We start from the raw sequence: 18,210 nt of genomic DNA on the forward strand, positions 1-18,210 counted from the left end.
ATTTCAATGCCTTTTTCCTTCCCCACTTCAGGGAAGTTCTCAGCTATGATTTCTTCAAGTACCCCTTCAGCACCTTTCCCTCTCTCTTCCTCCTCTGGGATACCAATTATGCGTAGATTATTTCTTTTTAGTGTATCACTTAGTTCTCTAATTTTCCCCTCATACTCCTGGATTTTTTTATCTCTCTTTTTCTCAGCTTCCTCTTTTTCCATAACTTTATCTTCTAGTTCACCTATTCTCTCCTCTGCCTCTTCAATCCGAGCTGTGGTGGTTTCCATTTTGTTATGCATTTCGTTTAAAGCGTTTTTCAGCTCCTCGTGACTGTTCCTTAGTCCCTTGATCTCTGTAGCAAGAGATTCTCTGCTATCAGCTATACTGTTTTCAAGCCCAGCGATTAATTTTATGACTATTATTCTAAATTCACTTTCTGTTATATTATTTAAATCCTTTTTGATCAGTTCATTAGCTGTTGTTATTTCCTGGAGATTCTTCTGAGGGGAATTCTTCCACTTGGTCATTTTGGATAGTCCCTGGAGTGGTGAGGACCTGCAGGGCACTTCCCCTGTGCTGTGGTGTATAACTGGAGTTGGTGGGCGGGGCCGCAGTCAGTCCTGATGTCTGCCCCCAGCCCACCGCTGGGGCCACAGTCAGACTGGTGTGTGCCTTCTCTTCCCCTCTCCTAGGGGCGGGATTCACTGTGGGGTGGCGTGGCCCATCTGGGCTACTTGCACACTGCCAGGCTTGTGATGCTGGGGATCTGGCGTATTAGCTGGGGTGGGTAGGCAAGGTGCACGGGGGCGGGAGGGGCAGGCTTAGCTAGCTTCTCCTTAGGTGATCCACTTCAGGAGGGGCCCTGTGGCAGTGGGAGGGAGTCAGATCCGCTGCCGGAGATTTGGCTCCGCAGAAGCACAGATTTGGGTGTTTGCGAGGAGTGAGCAAGTTCCCTGGCAGGAACTGGTTCTCTTTGGTATTTTGGCTGGGGGATGGGCGGGAGAGATGGCACTGGGGAGCGCCTTTGTTCCCCACCAAACTGAGCTCTGTCATCTGGGGGCTCAGCAGCTCTCCCTCCCTTTGTCCTCCAGCCTTCCAGCTTTCAGAGCAGAGCTGTTAACTTATGACCTCCCAGAGGCTAAGTCGCGCTTGCTGTCGGAACACAGTCCGTCAGGCCCCTCCGCTTTTGCAAGCCAGACTCGTGGGCTCTGCTTGGCCGGCGAGCCGCCCCTCCGCCCCGGCTCCCTCCCGCCAGTCCGTGTAGGGCGCACCGCCTCGCCGCCCTTCCTACCCTCTTCTGTGGGCCTCTAATCTGCGCTTGGCTCCGGCGACTCCATTCTTGTAATCCTCTGGCGGTTTTCTGGGTTATTTAGGCAGGTGTAGGTGGAATCTAAGTGATCAGCAGGACGTGAGGTGAGCCCAGCGTCCTCCTACGCCGCCATCTTCCAGAATCCAGCTGGTCTCAGTCTTTACTAGATGGGTGATTGCCTGTTTACTTTGGGCCAAGAAAAGGTCATTTGACATATCTACTTGCAGTTTTTTTTTTTTTTTTGACAAGCATGTCTTTTCAGTTTCTTTCCCTACATGGCTCATCCCCAATAAATTTCCAAGTGTGGAAAAATCACCAAGCTCTAGACTGGAAAATGTTTGAGCTGGACTTTAGGGCCATCAGAAAAGTTGTTTTTTAGATATTACACACAGCTCAGGGAGGGTATACAGAGAAGATATTTTTGCCACTGGGCAGAATGGAGTCCCATTAACCAATTTTTTCTGCCATGTAGAGAGAATACAAAGCAGTTCCCCATAACTTGGGTGAAAGAGATTATCAGTGAGATACCAGTATCTAGAATTGTTTTGGAGCAAATCCTTTGGGGCTGGAAATTTGTGTGCAGATGACAAAGTCAGAAGGGTATCATGGGATTTTAGGTTTTATGGTGAACCCTGAACATCACTCAAAAATATGCAGATCTAAGATCTATTCCGTAGATGGAGGAATTTGTGAGATGATATGTGGCAGAGGTAATTTTTTTTTATTATGAAATTTATTGTCAAATTGGTTTCCACACAACCCCCAGTGCTCATCCCAACAGGTGCCTTCCTCAATACCCATCACCACCTTCCCCTCCCTCCCACCCCCTGCAAACCCTCAGTTTGTTCTCAGTTTTTAGGATTCTCTTATGGAATCTGTCCTTCTTGTGGCAGAGGTAATTTGAAAGGCACTAAATCCAGAAGTGGCAAAGGAGTTTATTTGAAAACAAACTATTTGTGGCTGAACTAATTCAAAGTTTTGTCTTTTTGAGGTGGCCTCATGAGAGGCATTTTGTTTTTTGAGGGTTCCTGGTAATTGGAAATAATAGTTCTTCTCCATTATTCTTTATGATAGTATAGAGAACAAAGTTGCAAGCTGTTAAATCTGAAGTAATAGACGATGCCATTTTATCATAAGTTCTTTTAATCTTTAATAACATCCATTTCAATGGTAAATGAGACACTTTAGGTTCTTGTCTTTGTCTAACAGAAATATTTTCAATTTGGTGGAAATTAGAACCTTAAAAACTTATTCATCTTCTCCTATCCTAGTTAGCTAAGCCTTAGGTTCTTTCTAATTTGTGGTCTAGTACCTAGACTCCAAGTCATGCAGGATTGCCACTGTACCTTGCTTTAAATAAAAGCATAACTTATTACATTGCCATTTTAAACAGATATCTGTAAACAAACACTGCTGTTATCACCTGGAAAAACTTGGTAGCCTTAAATGATTTCAGCTAGGCAGTTTTGCAGCCATGAGTTTGCACACTTACAGACAGTGCCAGAGGTATGTTTTCAATTTGTATAAGGCCACTTTCTTTACCTTTAACCTTATATAGTCTCTCCTTTCTATTTTCAGCTTGGATAATAATAGATGTTTGACCACTTGCTTTCTTCCCTCCTTTTTTACCCTGTGTGGAGTTTACAACCTATGTGAACAATAGAATCTTCCTCATTTTAATACATGGACAAGAGGAATGGCTTAGGTTCCAAGATATTTACACTGGTCAAACTGTTCCAAGGCATCACCACCTGCTGTTTTTAGTCATTAATGAGGCTGTCAGTTGCTCTAATCTGGGAGGTGAACCAAAATAATGGTTTTTGATTTTATTTAATTTAAAAATTAGTTCATTGAAAAAAAAATGCCTCCAGCATTTAAGAGTCAGGTTTCCCACTGTTGATAAACCAAAGCCAGTCAGATGCAGAAGTTGAACCACTATTCATATGCAAACGTACTATTTTAAACTTGGAGAACTATTATTATTATTATCACTAGGTAGAAAATTTAGTCCTTTTATTTATTTTACTTTTTTAGTTATTATTTTAATTCCAGTTGACATACAGTGTTATGAATATTGTTTCAGGTGTACAAGAAAATAATTCAACAATTCCATACATCACCTGGTGCTCATCAGGAGAAGTGCACTCCTTAATCCCCATCACTCATCTCCCCACCACCTCCCCTCTGGTAACCATCACATTGTTCTCTATAGTTATTATTATTTTTAAAAATTTTAATGTTTATTTTTGAGAGAGAGAGAGGGATAGAGCATGAGTGGGGGTGGGGCAGAGAGAGAGAGAGAGAGAGAGAGAGAGACAGAATTCGAAGCAGGCTCCAGGCTCTGAGCTGGCAGCACAGAGCCTAATGCGGAGCTCAAGCTCATGTGAGATCAAGAACTGTGAGATCATGACCTGAGCTGAAGTCAGACACTCAACTAACTGAGCCACTCAGGTGCCCCTGTTCTCTATAATTAAAAGTCTGTCTCTTTCTTTGACTCTCTCTCTCTCCCATTTTTTTCCTTGGCTTATTTGTTTTGTTTCTTCAGTTCCACATATGAGTGAAATCATATGGTATTTGTCTATTCTGACTTATTTTGCTTAGCATTATACTAACTCCATCCATATCATTGCAAGTGGCAAGACTTCATTCTTCTTTATGGCTGAATAATATTCTGTTGTATATATGTACCACATCTTCTTTATATATTCATCAATCATTGGACACTTGGGCTGCTTCCATATCTTGGCTATTGTAAATAATACTGCTGTAAGTATAGGGGTGCATGTATCCCTTTGAATTAGTGTTTTTGTATTCATTGAGTAAATAGCCAGTAGTGCAATTGCTGGCTTGTAAGGTAGTTCTATTTCTAAGTTTTTGAGGCACCTCTAAAATATTTTCCACAGTGGCTACACCAGTTTGCATTCCAACCAACAGTGTATGAGTGTTCCTTTTTCTCCACATCCTCGCTAACACCTGTTGTTTCTTGTGTTTTTGATTTTAGCCATTCTGGAAGGTGTGAGGTAAGATTGCATTGTAGTTTTAATTTGTATTTCCCTGATGATAGGTGATGATGAGCATCTTTTCATGTGTCTATTGGCCATCTGGGTGCCTTCTTTGGAGAAATGTCTGTTCAGGTTTGCTGCCAAATTTTTAATTGGGTTATTTGTTTCTTTTAGTGTTGAGTTTTGTAAGTTCTTCATATATTTTGGATACTAACCCCTTATCAGATATATAATTTGCAAATATCTTCTCCCATTCTGTAGGATGCCTTTTAGTTTTGTTGTTTCCTTTGCTGTGCAGAAGCTTTTTATTTTGATGTAGTCCCAATAGTTTATTTTTGCTTTTGTTTCCCTTGCCTCTGGAGACATATCTAGAAAAAGTTGGACTATGGCCAGTGTCAAAGAAGTTACTGCCTGTGTTATCTTCTAAGATTTTTATGGTTTCAGGTCTCAAATTTAGGTCTTTATTCCATTTTGAATTTATTTTTGTGTATGCTGTAATAGAGTGGTCTAGTTTCATTTTTTTGCACATTGCTGTCCAGTTTTCCCAACACCATTTGTTGAAGAGACTGTATTTTTCCCATTGGGTATTCTTTCCTGCTTTGTCAAAGATTAATTGACCATATAATTGTGGGGTTATTTCTGGGTTTTCTATTCTGTTTTATTTATTTTAATGTTTATTTATTTTAATGTTTATTTTGAGAGAGAGAGAGAGAGAGAGAGAGAGAGAGCAAGCACAGGAGAGGGGAAGCGAGAGAAACACACACAGAATCCAAAGTAGGCTTCAGGCTCCAGGCTGTCAGCACAGAGCCTGGTGCAGGGTTCAAACTCATGAACTGTGAGATCATGACCTGAGCCGGTCGGATGCTCAACTGACCGAGACACCCAGGTGACCCTATTCTGTTCTATTAATCTATGTGTTTGTTTTTGTGCCAGTATCATACTGTTTTGATTACTACAGCTTCATAATAAAACCTTAGGTCCAGAATTGTGATGCCTCCAGCTTTGTTCTTCTTTCTCAAGGTTGCTTTGCTATTCTGGGTCTTTTGTGGTTCCATACAAATTTTAGTATTGTTTGTTCTAGTTCTGTGGGAAATGCTATTGGTATATTGACAGGTATTGTATTAAATGTGTGCAATGCTTTGGGTAATATAGAAATTTTAATAATGTTTGTTCTTTCAATCCACGAGCATGGAATGTCTTTTCATTTCTTTGTGTCCTTTTCAGTTTCTTTCAACAGTTTTTTATAGCTTTCAGAGTACAGATTGTTCACTTATTTTATTAGGTTTATTCCTAGGTGTCTTATTGTTTTGGTGTAATTGTAAGTGGGATTTATTCCTTAATTTATCTTTCTGCTGCTTCATTATTGGTATATAGAAATGCAACAGATTTCTGTGCATTGATTTTGTATCTTGTGACTTTTACTGAATTCGTGTATCAGTTCTAGCAGTTTTTTGGTGGAGTCTTTTGGGTTTTCTATAGATTATCATGTCATCTGAAAATAGTGAAAATTTTACTACTTCCCTACTGATTTGATGCCTTTTCTTTCTTTTTGTTGTCTAATTACTATGGTTAAGACTTCCAGTACCATGTTGAATAAAAGTGGTGAGAGCGGACATCCTTGTCTTGCTCCTGACCTTAGGGGAGAAGCTCTTAGTTTTTTCCCATTAAGGATGATATTAGCTGTGGGTTTTTAATATAAGGCCTTAATTATGTTGAGGTATGTTCCCTCTAAATCTATTTTGTTGAGGGTTTTTATCATGAATGGATGTTGTACTTTGTCAAATGTTGTTTCTGCAACTATTGAAATGATCATATGGTTTCTATTCTTTCCCTTCTTGATATGATGTATCACCTTGATTGATTTGCAAATATTGAACCATCCTTACCTCCCAGGAATAAATCCCACTGGATGATGGTGTATGATTTTTGTTAATTTATTGTTGAATTTGGTTTGCTAGTATATTTTTGAGTACTTTTGCATCTATGTTCATCAGTTATATTGGCCTATAGTTCTCTTTGTGGTTGCTTTATCCGGTTTTGGTATCAGGAAAATGCTGGCCTCCTAGAATGAATTTGAAAATTTTCCTTCCTTTTCTATTTTTTTGGACTAGGTTGAGAATAGGTATTAACTCTTCTTTAAATGTTTCATAGACTTTGCCTGTGAAGCCATCTGGTCCTGGACTTTGTTGGGATTTTTTTGATTACTACCGCAGTTCCTTTGGTGGTTTTCAGTCTTTTCAATTTTTTGATTTCCTCCTGTTTCAGCTTTGGAATTTCATATGTTTCTAGAAATTTATCCATTTCTTCTAGGTTGTCCAATGTTGGCATATATTTTTTCATAATATTCTCTTCTAATTGTTTGTATTTTGGTGGTATTGGTTGTTATTTCTCCTTTCTCATTTGTGATTTTATTTGAGTCCTTTCTCTTTTTCTTGATAAGTGTGGCTAGAGGATTATTAATTTTATTTATGTTTTCAAAGATCCAGCTCCTGGTTACACTGATCTGTTCTATTGTGTTTTTTTTTTTTTTTGGGGTTTTTTTTTTTTTTTTTTTTTTTTTTTTAAGATTCTGTATCATGGGGCGCTTGGGTGGCTCAGTTGGTCAAGCGTCTGACTTCGGCTCAAGTAGTGATATCACAGTTCATGGGTTTGAGCCCTGTGTCAGGCTCTGTGCTGATGGCTCAGAGGCTGGAACTTACTTCGGATTCTGTGTCTCCCTCTCTCTCTGCCCCTCCCCTGCCCATTCCCTGTCAGTCTCTGTCTCTCCAAAATAAATATATGTTAAAAAATTTAAAAAAATAAAGATTCTATATAATGTATTTCTACTCTAATCATTATCATTTCTTTTCGTCTGCTGGTTTTATGTTTTGTTTGTTGTTCTTTTTCTAGCTCCTTTAGGTGCTAGGTTAGGTTGTTTGTTTGAAAATTTTCCGGCTTCTTGAGTTAAGCCTGTATTGGATAAACTTCCCTCTTAGAATTGCTTCTGCTGCATCCCAGATATCTTGGACTATTGTGTTTTCATTTGTATTTGTTTCCATGTACTTTTTTATTTCTTTTTTGATTTCCTGTTTGACCCGTTCATTGTTTACTAGCATGTTGTTTAGCTTCCATGTATTTGTGGTCTTTACAGTTTTTTCTTGTGGTTGATTTGTAGTTTTATAGTTTTGTGGTCAGAAAATATGCACAGTCTGATTTTGATCTTGAATTTGTTGAGGTTTGTTTTGTGGGCTAATATGTGATCTATTCTGGAGAATGTTCCATGTGTACTTGAAAAGAATGTGTATTCTGCTGTTTTAAGATGGAATGTTCTGAATATATATGTTAAATCCATGTTTTTCAGTGTGTCATTCAAATCCATTGTTTCCTTATTGATGTTCTGTTTAGATGATCTCTCCATTGATGTAAGTGGGGTATTAAAGTCCATGAGTATTATTGTGCTTATATAAATCAATTCCTTTATGTTTGTTATTAACTGTTGTATGTATTTGAGTGCTCTTATGTTGGGTGCATAAATATTTATAATTGTTGTATCTTCTTGTTGGATTGCCCCCTTTGTTGTTTTATAGTGTCCTTCTTTGTCTCTTACAGTTTTTCCTTTAAAGTCTATTTTGTACTTTATAAGTATTGATACACCAGCATTCTTTTGACATCCATTTGCATGATAAATGTTTCTCTGCATTTATCTTCAATCTGCAGGTGTCTTTAGGTCTAAAATAAGTCTCTTGTAGGCAGCATATAGGTGTGTCTTTTTTTAATCCATTATGGTAACATATCTTTTTTTCCCCCTTTCTCCAAATTTTCACTTAAGTTCCAGTTACTTAACATACAGCGTAGGGGTGCCTGGGTGGCTCAGTTGGTTGAATGTCTGACTTCACCTCAGGTCATGATCTCACAGTTTGTGGGTTCAAGCTCCGCATCAGGCTCTATGCTGACAGCTCAGAGCCTGGAGCCTGCTTCAGATTCTGTGTCTCCCTCTCTGTCTGCCCTCCCCTGCTTGCACTCTGTCTCTCTCTCAGAAATAAACATTTATAAAAATTAAAAAAAAATACAGTGTAATATTTGTTTCAGGTGTAAAATGTAGTGATTCATCACTTATATACAGCACCCAGTGCTCATCTCAACTAGTGTCCTGCTTAATACCCATCACCTGTTTAACCCATCCCCCACTCCCCTCCCCTCCAATAACCCTCAGTTCATTCTCCATAGTTAAGATTTATTTCTTGGTTTGCCTCTCTTTTCTTACCCACTATGTTCATTTGTTTTGTTTCTTAAATTCCACATATAAGTAAAATCATATGGTATTTGTCTTTCTCTAACTGATTTATTTCATTTAGCATAATACTCTCTATCTCATTTATGTCATTTCAAATGGCAAAATTTCATTCTTTTTGATGGCTCAGTAATATTACATTTTCTTTTGATTGGAGCACTTAGTCCATTTACATTTAAAGTAATCATTGACAGATATATATTTATTGCTATTTTATTACGTGTTTTGTGGTTGTTTCTGAAGATTTTCTCTGACCTTTTCCTATCTTTCTTTCATGTTTTGCTGATTTTTTAGTGATATATTCAGATTTATTTCTTTTTATTCATTGCATATTTATTAGTGGTTTTTGATATATAGTTACCATTAGGTTTATGTATAAACTCTTCTATATATAGCAGTCTTTATTAAGTTTATGGTCATTTAAGTTTGAACCCATTCTTTTCTCCTCTCTTCCCCATGTTTTTGGTCTATGTTATTATGTTTTATATCCTTTTTTTTGTGAATTCCTTGACAGTTGTTTTATAGGATTATTCATCTTTACTACTTTCATGTTTCCTACCTGTGTACTGTCACTTTTGGTCTCTACTTTCCACTCAGATTTCCCCTCTTAATATTTCTTGCAGAGCTGGTTTAGTGGTCATGAACTCCTTTAGTTTTAGTGTGTCTGGGAAACTCCTTATCTCTCCTATTCTGAATGACAGCCTTGTTGGATAAAGTATTCTTGGCTGTATATTTTTCCCATTCAGCCCTTTGAACATATGATGCTCCTCACTTCTGGCCCACAAAATTTCTCTTGAAAAATTTCCTGCTAACCTTATGGATTTTCCCTTATAAGTTAATTACTTTTTTGTCTTGCTGCTTTTATAATTTTTTCCTTATCAATATATTTTTCGAATTTAATTATAATATGCCTTGGTGTCAATCTGCTTTTGTTGATTTTGATGAGAGTTCTTTGTGCCTCCTGGATCTGGATATCTGTTTCCTTCTGCATATTAGGATCATTTTCAGCTATTATTTCTTCAAATAAAATTTCTGCCCTTTTCATTCTTCTTCTGGGACTTCTATAATATGATTTTTTTTTATGTTTGATGGGAGTCAGTGAGTCCTCTAAGTGCATTCTCATTTTGCATAATTCTTTTTTCTCTTTTTTTGTTCTGCTTGATTACTTTCCATTACTCTGTCTTGTAGGTAACTAATTTGTTCCTCTACTTCTTCCATCCTGGTGTTCATTCCATCAAGCATGTTTTTCCTTTCATTTATTGTACTCTTTATCTCTACTATGTTATTCCTTATCTCTGTGTTGAGTCTTACTCATGTCTTCCACTCTTTTCTTAAGTCCAATGAATATCCTTATGATCACTGCTTTAAATTCTCTATCAGGCATGTTACTTATATCTGTTTCTCTTAGATCTGGCTATGGTCTTGCCCTCTTCTTTCATTTGGAATAAATTTCTCTGTCTCATTTTGTCTGCCTGTCTTTATTTCTGTTTTAAGAAAGTCAGCTCTGTCTTCTGCTCTTGAAAGTGGTGACTTTATGAAGAAGAGGTCCTGAAGTGCCCTTCAGTGCAGTGTACCCTGTTCACCAGAACCTGCCACTTCAGGAGAGTATCTTATGTGTGTTGCTTATGTCCTGCCATTGTGTCTGAGTCACTTTTCATTGCCATTGGTTACCTGCACTAACTCTCTGCCTGTTGTGGGGTTGCTTGCTCTCTGTGGTGTCAGTGAGACCCAAGCAGGCCAGCTCTGGGGGAGCGTGCTTATCAGGGAGCTTGCAAGCAGGGCAGCAGTGTTAGCAAAGTGTGTGCTGGACCAGTAGTCGTATGCTAGATTCTCTGAAGTGCTGTGGTGGCTGGGTGCTAGGTGTCAGGGCAGCCAGGGGCATGAGGCTAGGCACAGTATGTGACACTGGCTGGGGGCACACCACTAGGCACAGTGTGGTGGTTTGGCCCAGTGCTGTGGCTGAACTGAGCATGGAGCATGGCCTTAGCTGTGCACCTGGTGTCTGTGCCCATTATGTGAAGGTTGCCTGGGGCACGTGACTTGATATGGTGTGAGACAACACCTGTGGGCACCTGGCTGGGAGTGGAATGTGGCAGCCGCTGGGGGTGCGTGGCTGGGCCAGACACACAAGGATGGCTGTGGATGCACAGGTAAGCGTGGCACTGTGGATGTGCACCTCACTTGGTGGCAGCTGTGCACCAGGCAGCTGGTGGGGTGAATTCTTAGCTTTAACAAAATTTGTCCTGATCCCTGAGCCAAGGCCAGCAGGCTTAGAGTGGGTAAGTCCTCAGGAGAACTTATGGGCATGGTACACTGCTAGATAGGTAGCAAGTGTCTGTACAGCCCTGCCTGGGGCAGGTGTCTCTGTCCTTATTCTGGGAATGGGGAAGGAAAATGTCTCCTGCCAGCTCCTGTGTTTTCACAGTCCCCCAACATGCTCAGAAATCAGTATGAATAGATCTGTCTCTTGTTTGCCCTGGAATTGTGTAAACTGTAGTTTTTATGTTGCCTCTCTGAGCAGGCTGCTATCTCTTTAATGGCAGTGAATAGCTATTACCAGCCCTTTAGGCTCTCCCATTGCTGAGTTTGCTGTCCTCCAAAGCTCCAGGTTAGAAACCCCACAGGTTTTACAAGCTCAAGGAATTCAGCCCCTTTGGTTTTTAAAGGCAAATGCTTTGGGGATTAGTATTCTCTGTGTGAACTCCCTGGTATGAGGGCTAGTTTCTTGGCTCTCTCTGAGTGCATGGCCTCTTCTCTCCTGCAGACAGCCTCCCTCTGCCTTTCTGACTTTGCTAACTTTTCAGATGCAGCTTCTTCTCTATATCTAGTTGTAGAGTTTGTTCTGCCAGTCTTTGGTTCACTCTCCAGTTTATTGACTTGGATATGGGTGATATCTAGTTGAAAATGTGGGACCGGGTGAACTCAGGGTCCTCCTGATCTGCCATCTTTCCAAACTCTGAAAATTTAGTCCTTTTAATTTAAGGAGCCATTTTATCCCAGAGACACGGTTCATATAAATATCTGTTCCATTTTTTTTTCTGGAAGAATAACAGATGTACCAAAGTTTGAAAACTTTATTAATGTCAAAACACAAATCAATGGCAAAGTCCAGAGTGAAGCCCAAAGTGCAAATTATTTTGCTTGACTCACTGCCCATCAAACTGTACATGGGGCGCAGTCGGTTAAGCGTCCGACTTCAGCCAGGTCACGATCTCGCGGTCCGTGAGTTCGAGCCCCGCGTCAGGCTCTGGGCTGATGGCTCAGAGCCTGGAGCCTGTTTCCGATTGTGTGTCTCCCTCTCTCTCTGCCCCTCCCCCGTTCATGCTCTGTCTCTCTCTGTCCCAAAAATAAATAAAAAACGTTGAAAAAAATTCTTTAAAAAAAATAAAAAAAAAACTGTACATTTTAGAAGTTGAATGAGTATCTGTGAGTAGCCTATTAAATCTGGGTTTCCCTAGACTGAATGATTTTGCTGAACGGCAAAATGAAAATTCAGAAATACAGTTTCTGTGTACAAAGTGGATTGCTAAGACCTGGAGCCAGACCTTTGTGCCAACTTACAAGGTTTCATTATGTCTCTCAGAGCTTCACCAAACACTTTAAGATTTATAATTGATGTCAACTGTAGTTGAAGGCAAAGAAAACCTTCCTCCTTTGACTACAGAAAACAGTACTTTACTGTAGGGCCCTAGTTAGCTGCAGGGTAGGTGTATTGAATCACACTAACCTTTTGCTAACACAGCAAATGAGCACTTCCTGAATTCAGCTGATAATCAGTCTATGCAGCTAATGAGTCTGCAAACACACTGAGCTGCTGGAGCTGGTACCAAGAAACCATTCCAAGCTAACCATCTCTTATTAACCTTTTGGTGTTTTCTTTGTTATGCTAATTAGAGACTCATAAAAGTATTTGCTTTTGGGGCACCTGGCTGGCTCATTTGGTAGAGTGTGCAACTCTTAATCTCAGGGTTGTAAGTTCAAGCCCCATGTTGGGCATGTAGCCTACTTAAACAAAAAGAAAGTGTTCATATCTGCTTTGGATCTTTGGTTTAAAATACAATTTTCAAAGAGACACAATCCACTTTAAGGCCTCCATTAGTATGGTGTTTCTCCTCATGAAGGAAAATGAATAACTTGCCATTAAAGTTTATGTGATTAATCTGTAATGTTCCAGTAATTAAAATGCCAGAAAAAGTTGCTTCTGTAGTTGGTATAATTCATTATGCTCTCCAGTTCCAGTGGTAGTAAAGTGGGTGGCAGTTGTTTCTATCAGCATTGTATGTTGACAGTCTGAAGGTACCTATTCCCAGGCTGTAGCCTTGCCTGCCAGACTGCCTGTCTTTCTTTTGCTTTGGACTTAATTCCTCTTGATTACCTGAAGCAGTTAGAGGTGTGTTTTGCTTCCTTTCTGCAAGATGATGAGTCAAGAAATGAGCATTGTACTGTTGGAAGATGGGAAGTCTTCTATATTTAAGAGCTATTTAGCTCAAAATTATAGCTTATCAAATGGGCCTAGTCACCATTCAAACGATTACATTTGCATGGTGAAGATGAAGGAACAAACATGTTTTACTGTTATAGTGTCCCATCCCATTCCATCTTTGATAGTTTTTATACCAAGAAGTAAGTGCATCACTGAACAAAGAGCATTGTGACATAGATGTTCAAAGCATGTTGGACCAATGTCTTCATCTTTTGCTTTTGTTTATCCATCTACAGCACCTGTAAGTGACTCATTTCTCTTTAATTTGTCTTAAATAAAAATTATCTAAAATAAATGACATATGATCCTTGGGGACAGAATCTATGGATGAGAAATTTGCTGTCTATTAAATAAGTGATATTTGCAATTTTGTTTGATTTAGAAAAAGGTACTTCTTCCAGAAGCTTAATATTAATCATCTAAGATCTTTTAGAGATTAACATACCTATGCCAGAAATGTAGGCACAGAGCCTAATATTCTACTTGCAACATTACTTAGAGCCATTTTAGTATTTTAAGTTTTTACTATCATCAATATAGAATCCTTAAAGTCCTGAAAAGTCCCCAAAACCATTGTGGTAGGGAGTTCATATTATATATATTAATTGTCTCTTACAGCAACCCTGAGGGGGAGACAAGCATAGAATTTCAGTTAACAGGGGAATGACAGCCATTTAAACTGAGACTCAAAGTTAGAATCTTAGCTGATTGACAAAGAAGAAATTAAAATGAGGAGTTATGAGCGAAATAAGATACAAATATTTAAGGTTGAAATTGAAGTTGGCAGGGACATGAAGTGGCATAATCCAGACTTCCTTTGTTATGTACTAGCTAATTTTTATAGGTAAACCTAAGAATTCTGATTGTCATTAGCATCGTCCAGATAGACAGTGTACCATAAATTCAGGCTCTAACTAATATGAGCAAGTCTTATTGAGCCAATGCAACTGCTTCTATTCTACTCTGTTGTCAAGACTGACATCACTAATCTGCCTGTAAATCCAAAGGCAAACATAGCATTATAGTGACTAAGAGTATAGATTTTGGAATAAGACAAATTTAAGTTCCACTCAAATCTTTGCCACTTAATAGCTATTGACCTTAGTCAAATTACTTATTCTTTTCTTGAATCCTCAATATTCTCATCTGCAAAATGGGAGTAAAAAATAAGTTACTTATCAAGGTGGTTGTGAGATGATCCAGGTAGGGCACTTAGTGTACTTCCTGGCACATAGTAAGTGGTCAAAAAATAGAAAGTGTGGTTATTATAGAGATTCAGTCAGTGAAATATCCACTCCACCTGATTTCAGGGACACCACCATCCAAAACCTCTTATCTCTTTGCTGCTATTTATTATCCCTTTAACAGAGGGTTAGGCATTTCATTTAAAAATTATAGTTCAAACCTCAAGCAACCCATAGAAAGAGGGAATGCATTTATTCAAATTCACAATAAGTTGTAAATGGCTGCTATTAGATTGTTTCTGAATCCGGAATTTGGCATGAATTTGGGGATGGTTTCTAGAATATTGAACTTTAAGGGTCTCAGAGAGGAGAAGCACAGAAAAAGGGTGCCAAGGGTGAAAACCTTCTGAGTTTGCCTAGAGCTGTCAATGTCCAAAGGAACATTGGATAATTATAATTTGATTTACTCACGGTCAAACCTCTGGATGCTGAAAAACTGCCTTCACTATCAAATCCTTCTTCTGAATTAGCCCCAGATTCTGGTTTGAGGAATTATAGGATGTCCATCAAAGGTTTTTATGAAACTTGGAAGAGAGGTTCCTGTTAAGCAACATTAAAAAATGCATGTATTCTTGAGCACCTGTGGTGAGGCAAGCAAAGCTAGAATTATTTTCTGGTGGCATTGACTCTGCTTTCCTCTCCCTATGTAAAAATGTGTATGCCCCAATCCCCAAGGTCCATATTCTTCTTCCCTGCTCTCCTTTTCTTGCTTTGCTGCTCTTAAATGGCTAATGGGTGACAGACTTCATTTTGATTTTTTTTAGTTCCTACCTCAGGCCCAGACTTTCATTGAGAAATAAATGAAGAGATACATTAAAAATTTTTTTAACGTTTATTTTTTGAGACAGAGAGAGACAGAACATGAACGGGGGAGGGTCAGAGACAGAGGGAGACACAGAATCTGAAACAGGCTCTAGGCTCCAAGCTGTCGGCACAGAGCCTGACACGGGGCTCGAACTCACAGACGATGAGATCATGACCCGAGCGGGAGTCGGACGCTCAACCGACTGAGCCACCCAGGCGCCCCATGGAGATACATTTTTCCTTTCTAATTTTCTTCTAAAAAAATGTCACCCTGAAAAGGATCCTTTCTATTTTTTTTTTCTGCAAATGGACAGAAGAATGCATAGCTCCTACCTGAAATGTCATATCTTCTTGTCATATGAATGAGCTCACAGCAGGTCAGTGTCATCTGAGTAATGGGAATTTATGTGTCTTTGGATTTTTGCCTTTTTTTGTAGTGGAAAAAAATGAATTTGTTAATGATGGAAAAAACTCACCCAAAGCTCCTTACAAAATCCTCTTTAGATCAATTCCAGGAGAGAGACATTCAAACATACAGTTGTGAAATGATTTTTTTTTTTTTTTACTCCTGCCTTGCTTAGAGCTGATTGTCTTATATTAATGTAAGTTACATGGCTCATCTTCACTGGTTATAGTGTGTTGAATTTAGCTGGCAGGCTGTGGTTTTGTGGCATAAAATGTTTTGGCTTGTAAGAGACCTTATGACATGTTTATGTTTACCAACAAACGGAGATGAACGGAAGAGAGGAGAAAGAGGACAGGAAGACGGGAGGGAGGGAGGGAGAGAGAGAATAAAAGGGAGGGGGAGAGGGAGAGGGAAAAGCGGGGGCAAATACACATAGAACTGTGTGAAATTAGGGATATTCAGAAAGAACATATAACATAAGCAGAAGCACTATGGTTCTGAAAAAGACAGATTCTGGAAAACCTTCATAGCTTGAACATAACATTCCATGATCAATGTAACTTGAAGTGTATAATTTTTGTCTTCCTAAAAATCTAAATCCGTGTGCTATATGCAAAATGCTAAAAAGATAATTATAGCCCTAAAATAATGCCATGTTGCCCAGGGGAAACTGAGAATTATAGTTTTCACTCTATTATTTATTCATCACAGAGCCCCAGATAAGTCACTAGCCTCTCAAAATCTCAATTTATATATTTATAGATGGGTTGATGAGTAGTGTTGCAATAATGTTGCTAGGAGTAATAACCAAAGTGATATTTACATGTGAATAATACCTTTTGTTAGTACAATATAATTGTGAATCAGATAGCTAGTTTTGTTTTGTTTTGTTTTGTTTTTCTGTACCATTCTCCTCCCTGGCCGGTGACCTGAGCACTTTACTTTCAGCACAATCTAGCTTAGCAGAAAGAGAGCACTGACCTGAGAGTTAGGGGCTTTAAGTTTTCATCATATTCCACAAATTAATGGCTGGGTAACTGTATACAAGTTTCTTGTCCTGTCTAGTCTTTGGGTTTCTCATCTGTAGAATGGAGCATTCTGGTAGTAGCTACATTATAGAGTGGTTGTAAGGATTAAATAAGATCATGCATAAGTGCCTATTCTGTAGTAGACACTCAAAGAATGATAGTGATAAGGTGAGGCTGATGAAGTCATTCTCCTTCTTGGTTTATTTTCCTTTTTCACTTATCCATATCTCTTTCTCACTTTAAAATCTTGGGCAAAATTGAAGTCCTATAAGAAAAGAGGCTTTCTTGACTAACACTTTTAGTTTACCCTGATTTCTCTTTTATTTGGTACCTCTTCAACACCTATATACACAGTTTATATCACATTAATTTGCTTTTTGCCTACTTTTAATGTAAAATGAGAGTGTTGATAATTGTTAGGAGGATTCAACTTTTAAGTTCTTTTATTCTGCATTTTGGGTTCTGGGCACAATTTTTTTCAGATTCCTGAGCACACAGCCATTTGCTAGTGGATCTGTAATGAGTGCCATAGTCAAGTTAACAGATGGTATCATGTGCTTGCTTTGAGGGGTAATTGCTCTTTCATCTTAATTTCCTCCCTTTGGCATTCCTTCTTGGAAGCTGCTCAAAGGCAATGTCATGAAGCATAGGGTGAAAATAAAAGTGAAGTAGCAGGTCACTGCCTACTTCAGAAAAAAAATACAGTTAAAAACTAAGAGCCAGTGGAGTTCTACCAAGGGAGGGCTTTTCACGCTTGTATTAGGGGCCAAATAAATCAAAGGATACAATGCACTTAGATTACCTGTTCATTCCTCTTTTCCTTTGCAAGGTGGCTATTCTTAATTCATTATTGTCTCCGTTTTCCATAAAAAAATTTAAGAGTCCTCCTCCTTGGCTAACATGTCACATCGCTGTCTTTTCTTCTTTTTTTTTAAAAAAAATTTTTTTGTTAATGTTTATTTATTTTTGAGAGAGAGACACACACACACACACACACAGAGCATGAACAGGGAAGGGGCAGAGAGAGAGGGAGACAGAGAATCTGAAGCAAGCTCTGAGCTCCAGGCTCTCAGGGCTCAAACTCACGAACCCTGAAATCATGACCTCAGCAGAAGTCAGATACTTAATCCACTGAGCCACCCAGGCGCCCCCTCTCTGTTCTTCTTAAAGTCTAACACTCTAAGCCAAATCTCATATTCTTGTAAACTGTTAACCTTACTATAGACTTTTCATCCCTTTTTTCTTCTCCTCCTTCTCTCTTTATGCACCTTTTTTCCTTGATGTTTTTTACTTAGCTCTTTCTCCCACCCTCTTCCTTCTAAGCTCAGTTTTATTCTATGCTCTTTCCTTTTAGGGACAACTCCTCTTTCATTATTATATTTTTACAAAATATGGAGATATTTTCTTTTTTTTTATATATGAAATTTATTGTCAAATTGGTTTCCATACAACACCCAGTGCTCATCCCAAAAGGTGCCCTCCTCAATACCCATCACCCACCCTCTCCTCCCTCCCACCCCCCATCAACCCTCAGTTTGCTCTCAGTTCTCAACAGTCTCTTATGCTTTGGCTCTCTCCCACTCTAACCTCTTTTTTTTTTTTTTCCTTCCCCTCCCCCATGGGTTCCTGTTAAGTTTCTCAGGATCCACATAAGAGTGAAACCATATGGTATC

The 18,210-nt window shown here is 39.0% G+C and overlaps 1 protein-coding gene across 3 annotated transcripts in view; it reads left to right on the forward strand.

Moving 5' to 3' along the window:
- PCDH19 (protocadherin 19) overlaps positions 1 to 18,210 on the forward strand; it is a 172,993-nt gene that overhangs the window by 110,343 nt on the left and 44,440 nt on the right. The window contains exon 5 of one of the 3 annotated variants that reach the window (XM_040467223.1): positions 4,302 to 4,320. The exons of the other annotated variants lie outside the window; for them this stretch is intronic. Coding sequence (XP_040323157.1) covers positions 4,302 to 4,320 — 19 coding nt within the window. The remainder of the gene's footprint in view (positions 1 to 4,301; positions 4,321 to 18,210) is intronic. 3 annotated transcript variants of the gene reach the window in all.

The sequence above is a fragment of the Herpailurus yagouaroundi genome, unplaced genomic scaffold (assembly GCF_014898765.1).
Source record: "Herpailurus yagouaroundi ecotype Mexico unplaced genomic scaffold, PumYag 67383, whole genome shotgun sequence".
Taxonomy (NCBI): domain Eukaryota; kingdom Metazoa; phylum Chordata; class Mammalia; order Carnivora; family Felidae; genus Herpailurus; species Herpailurus yagouaroundi.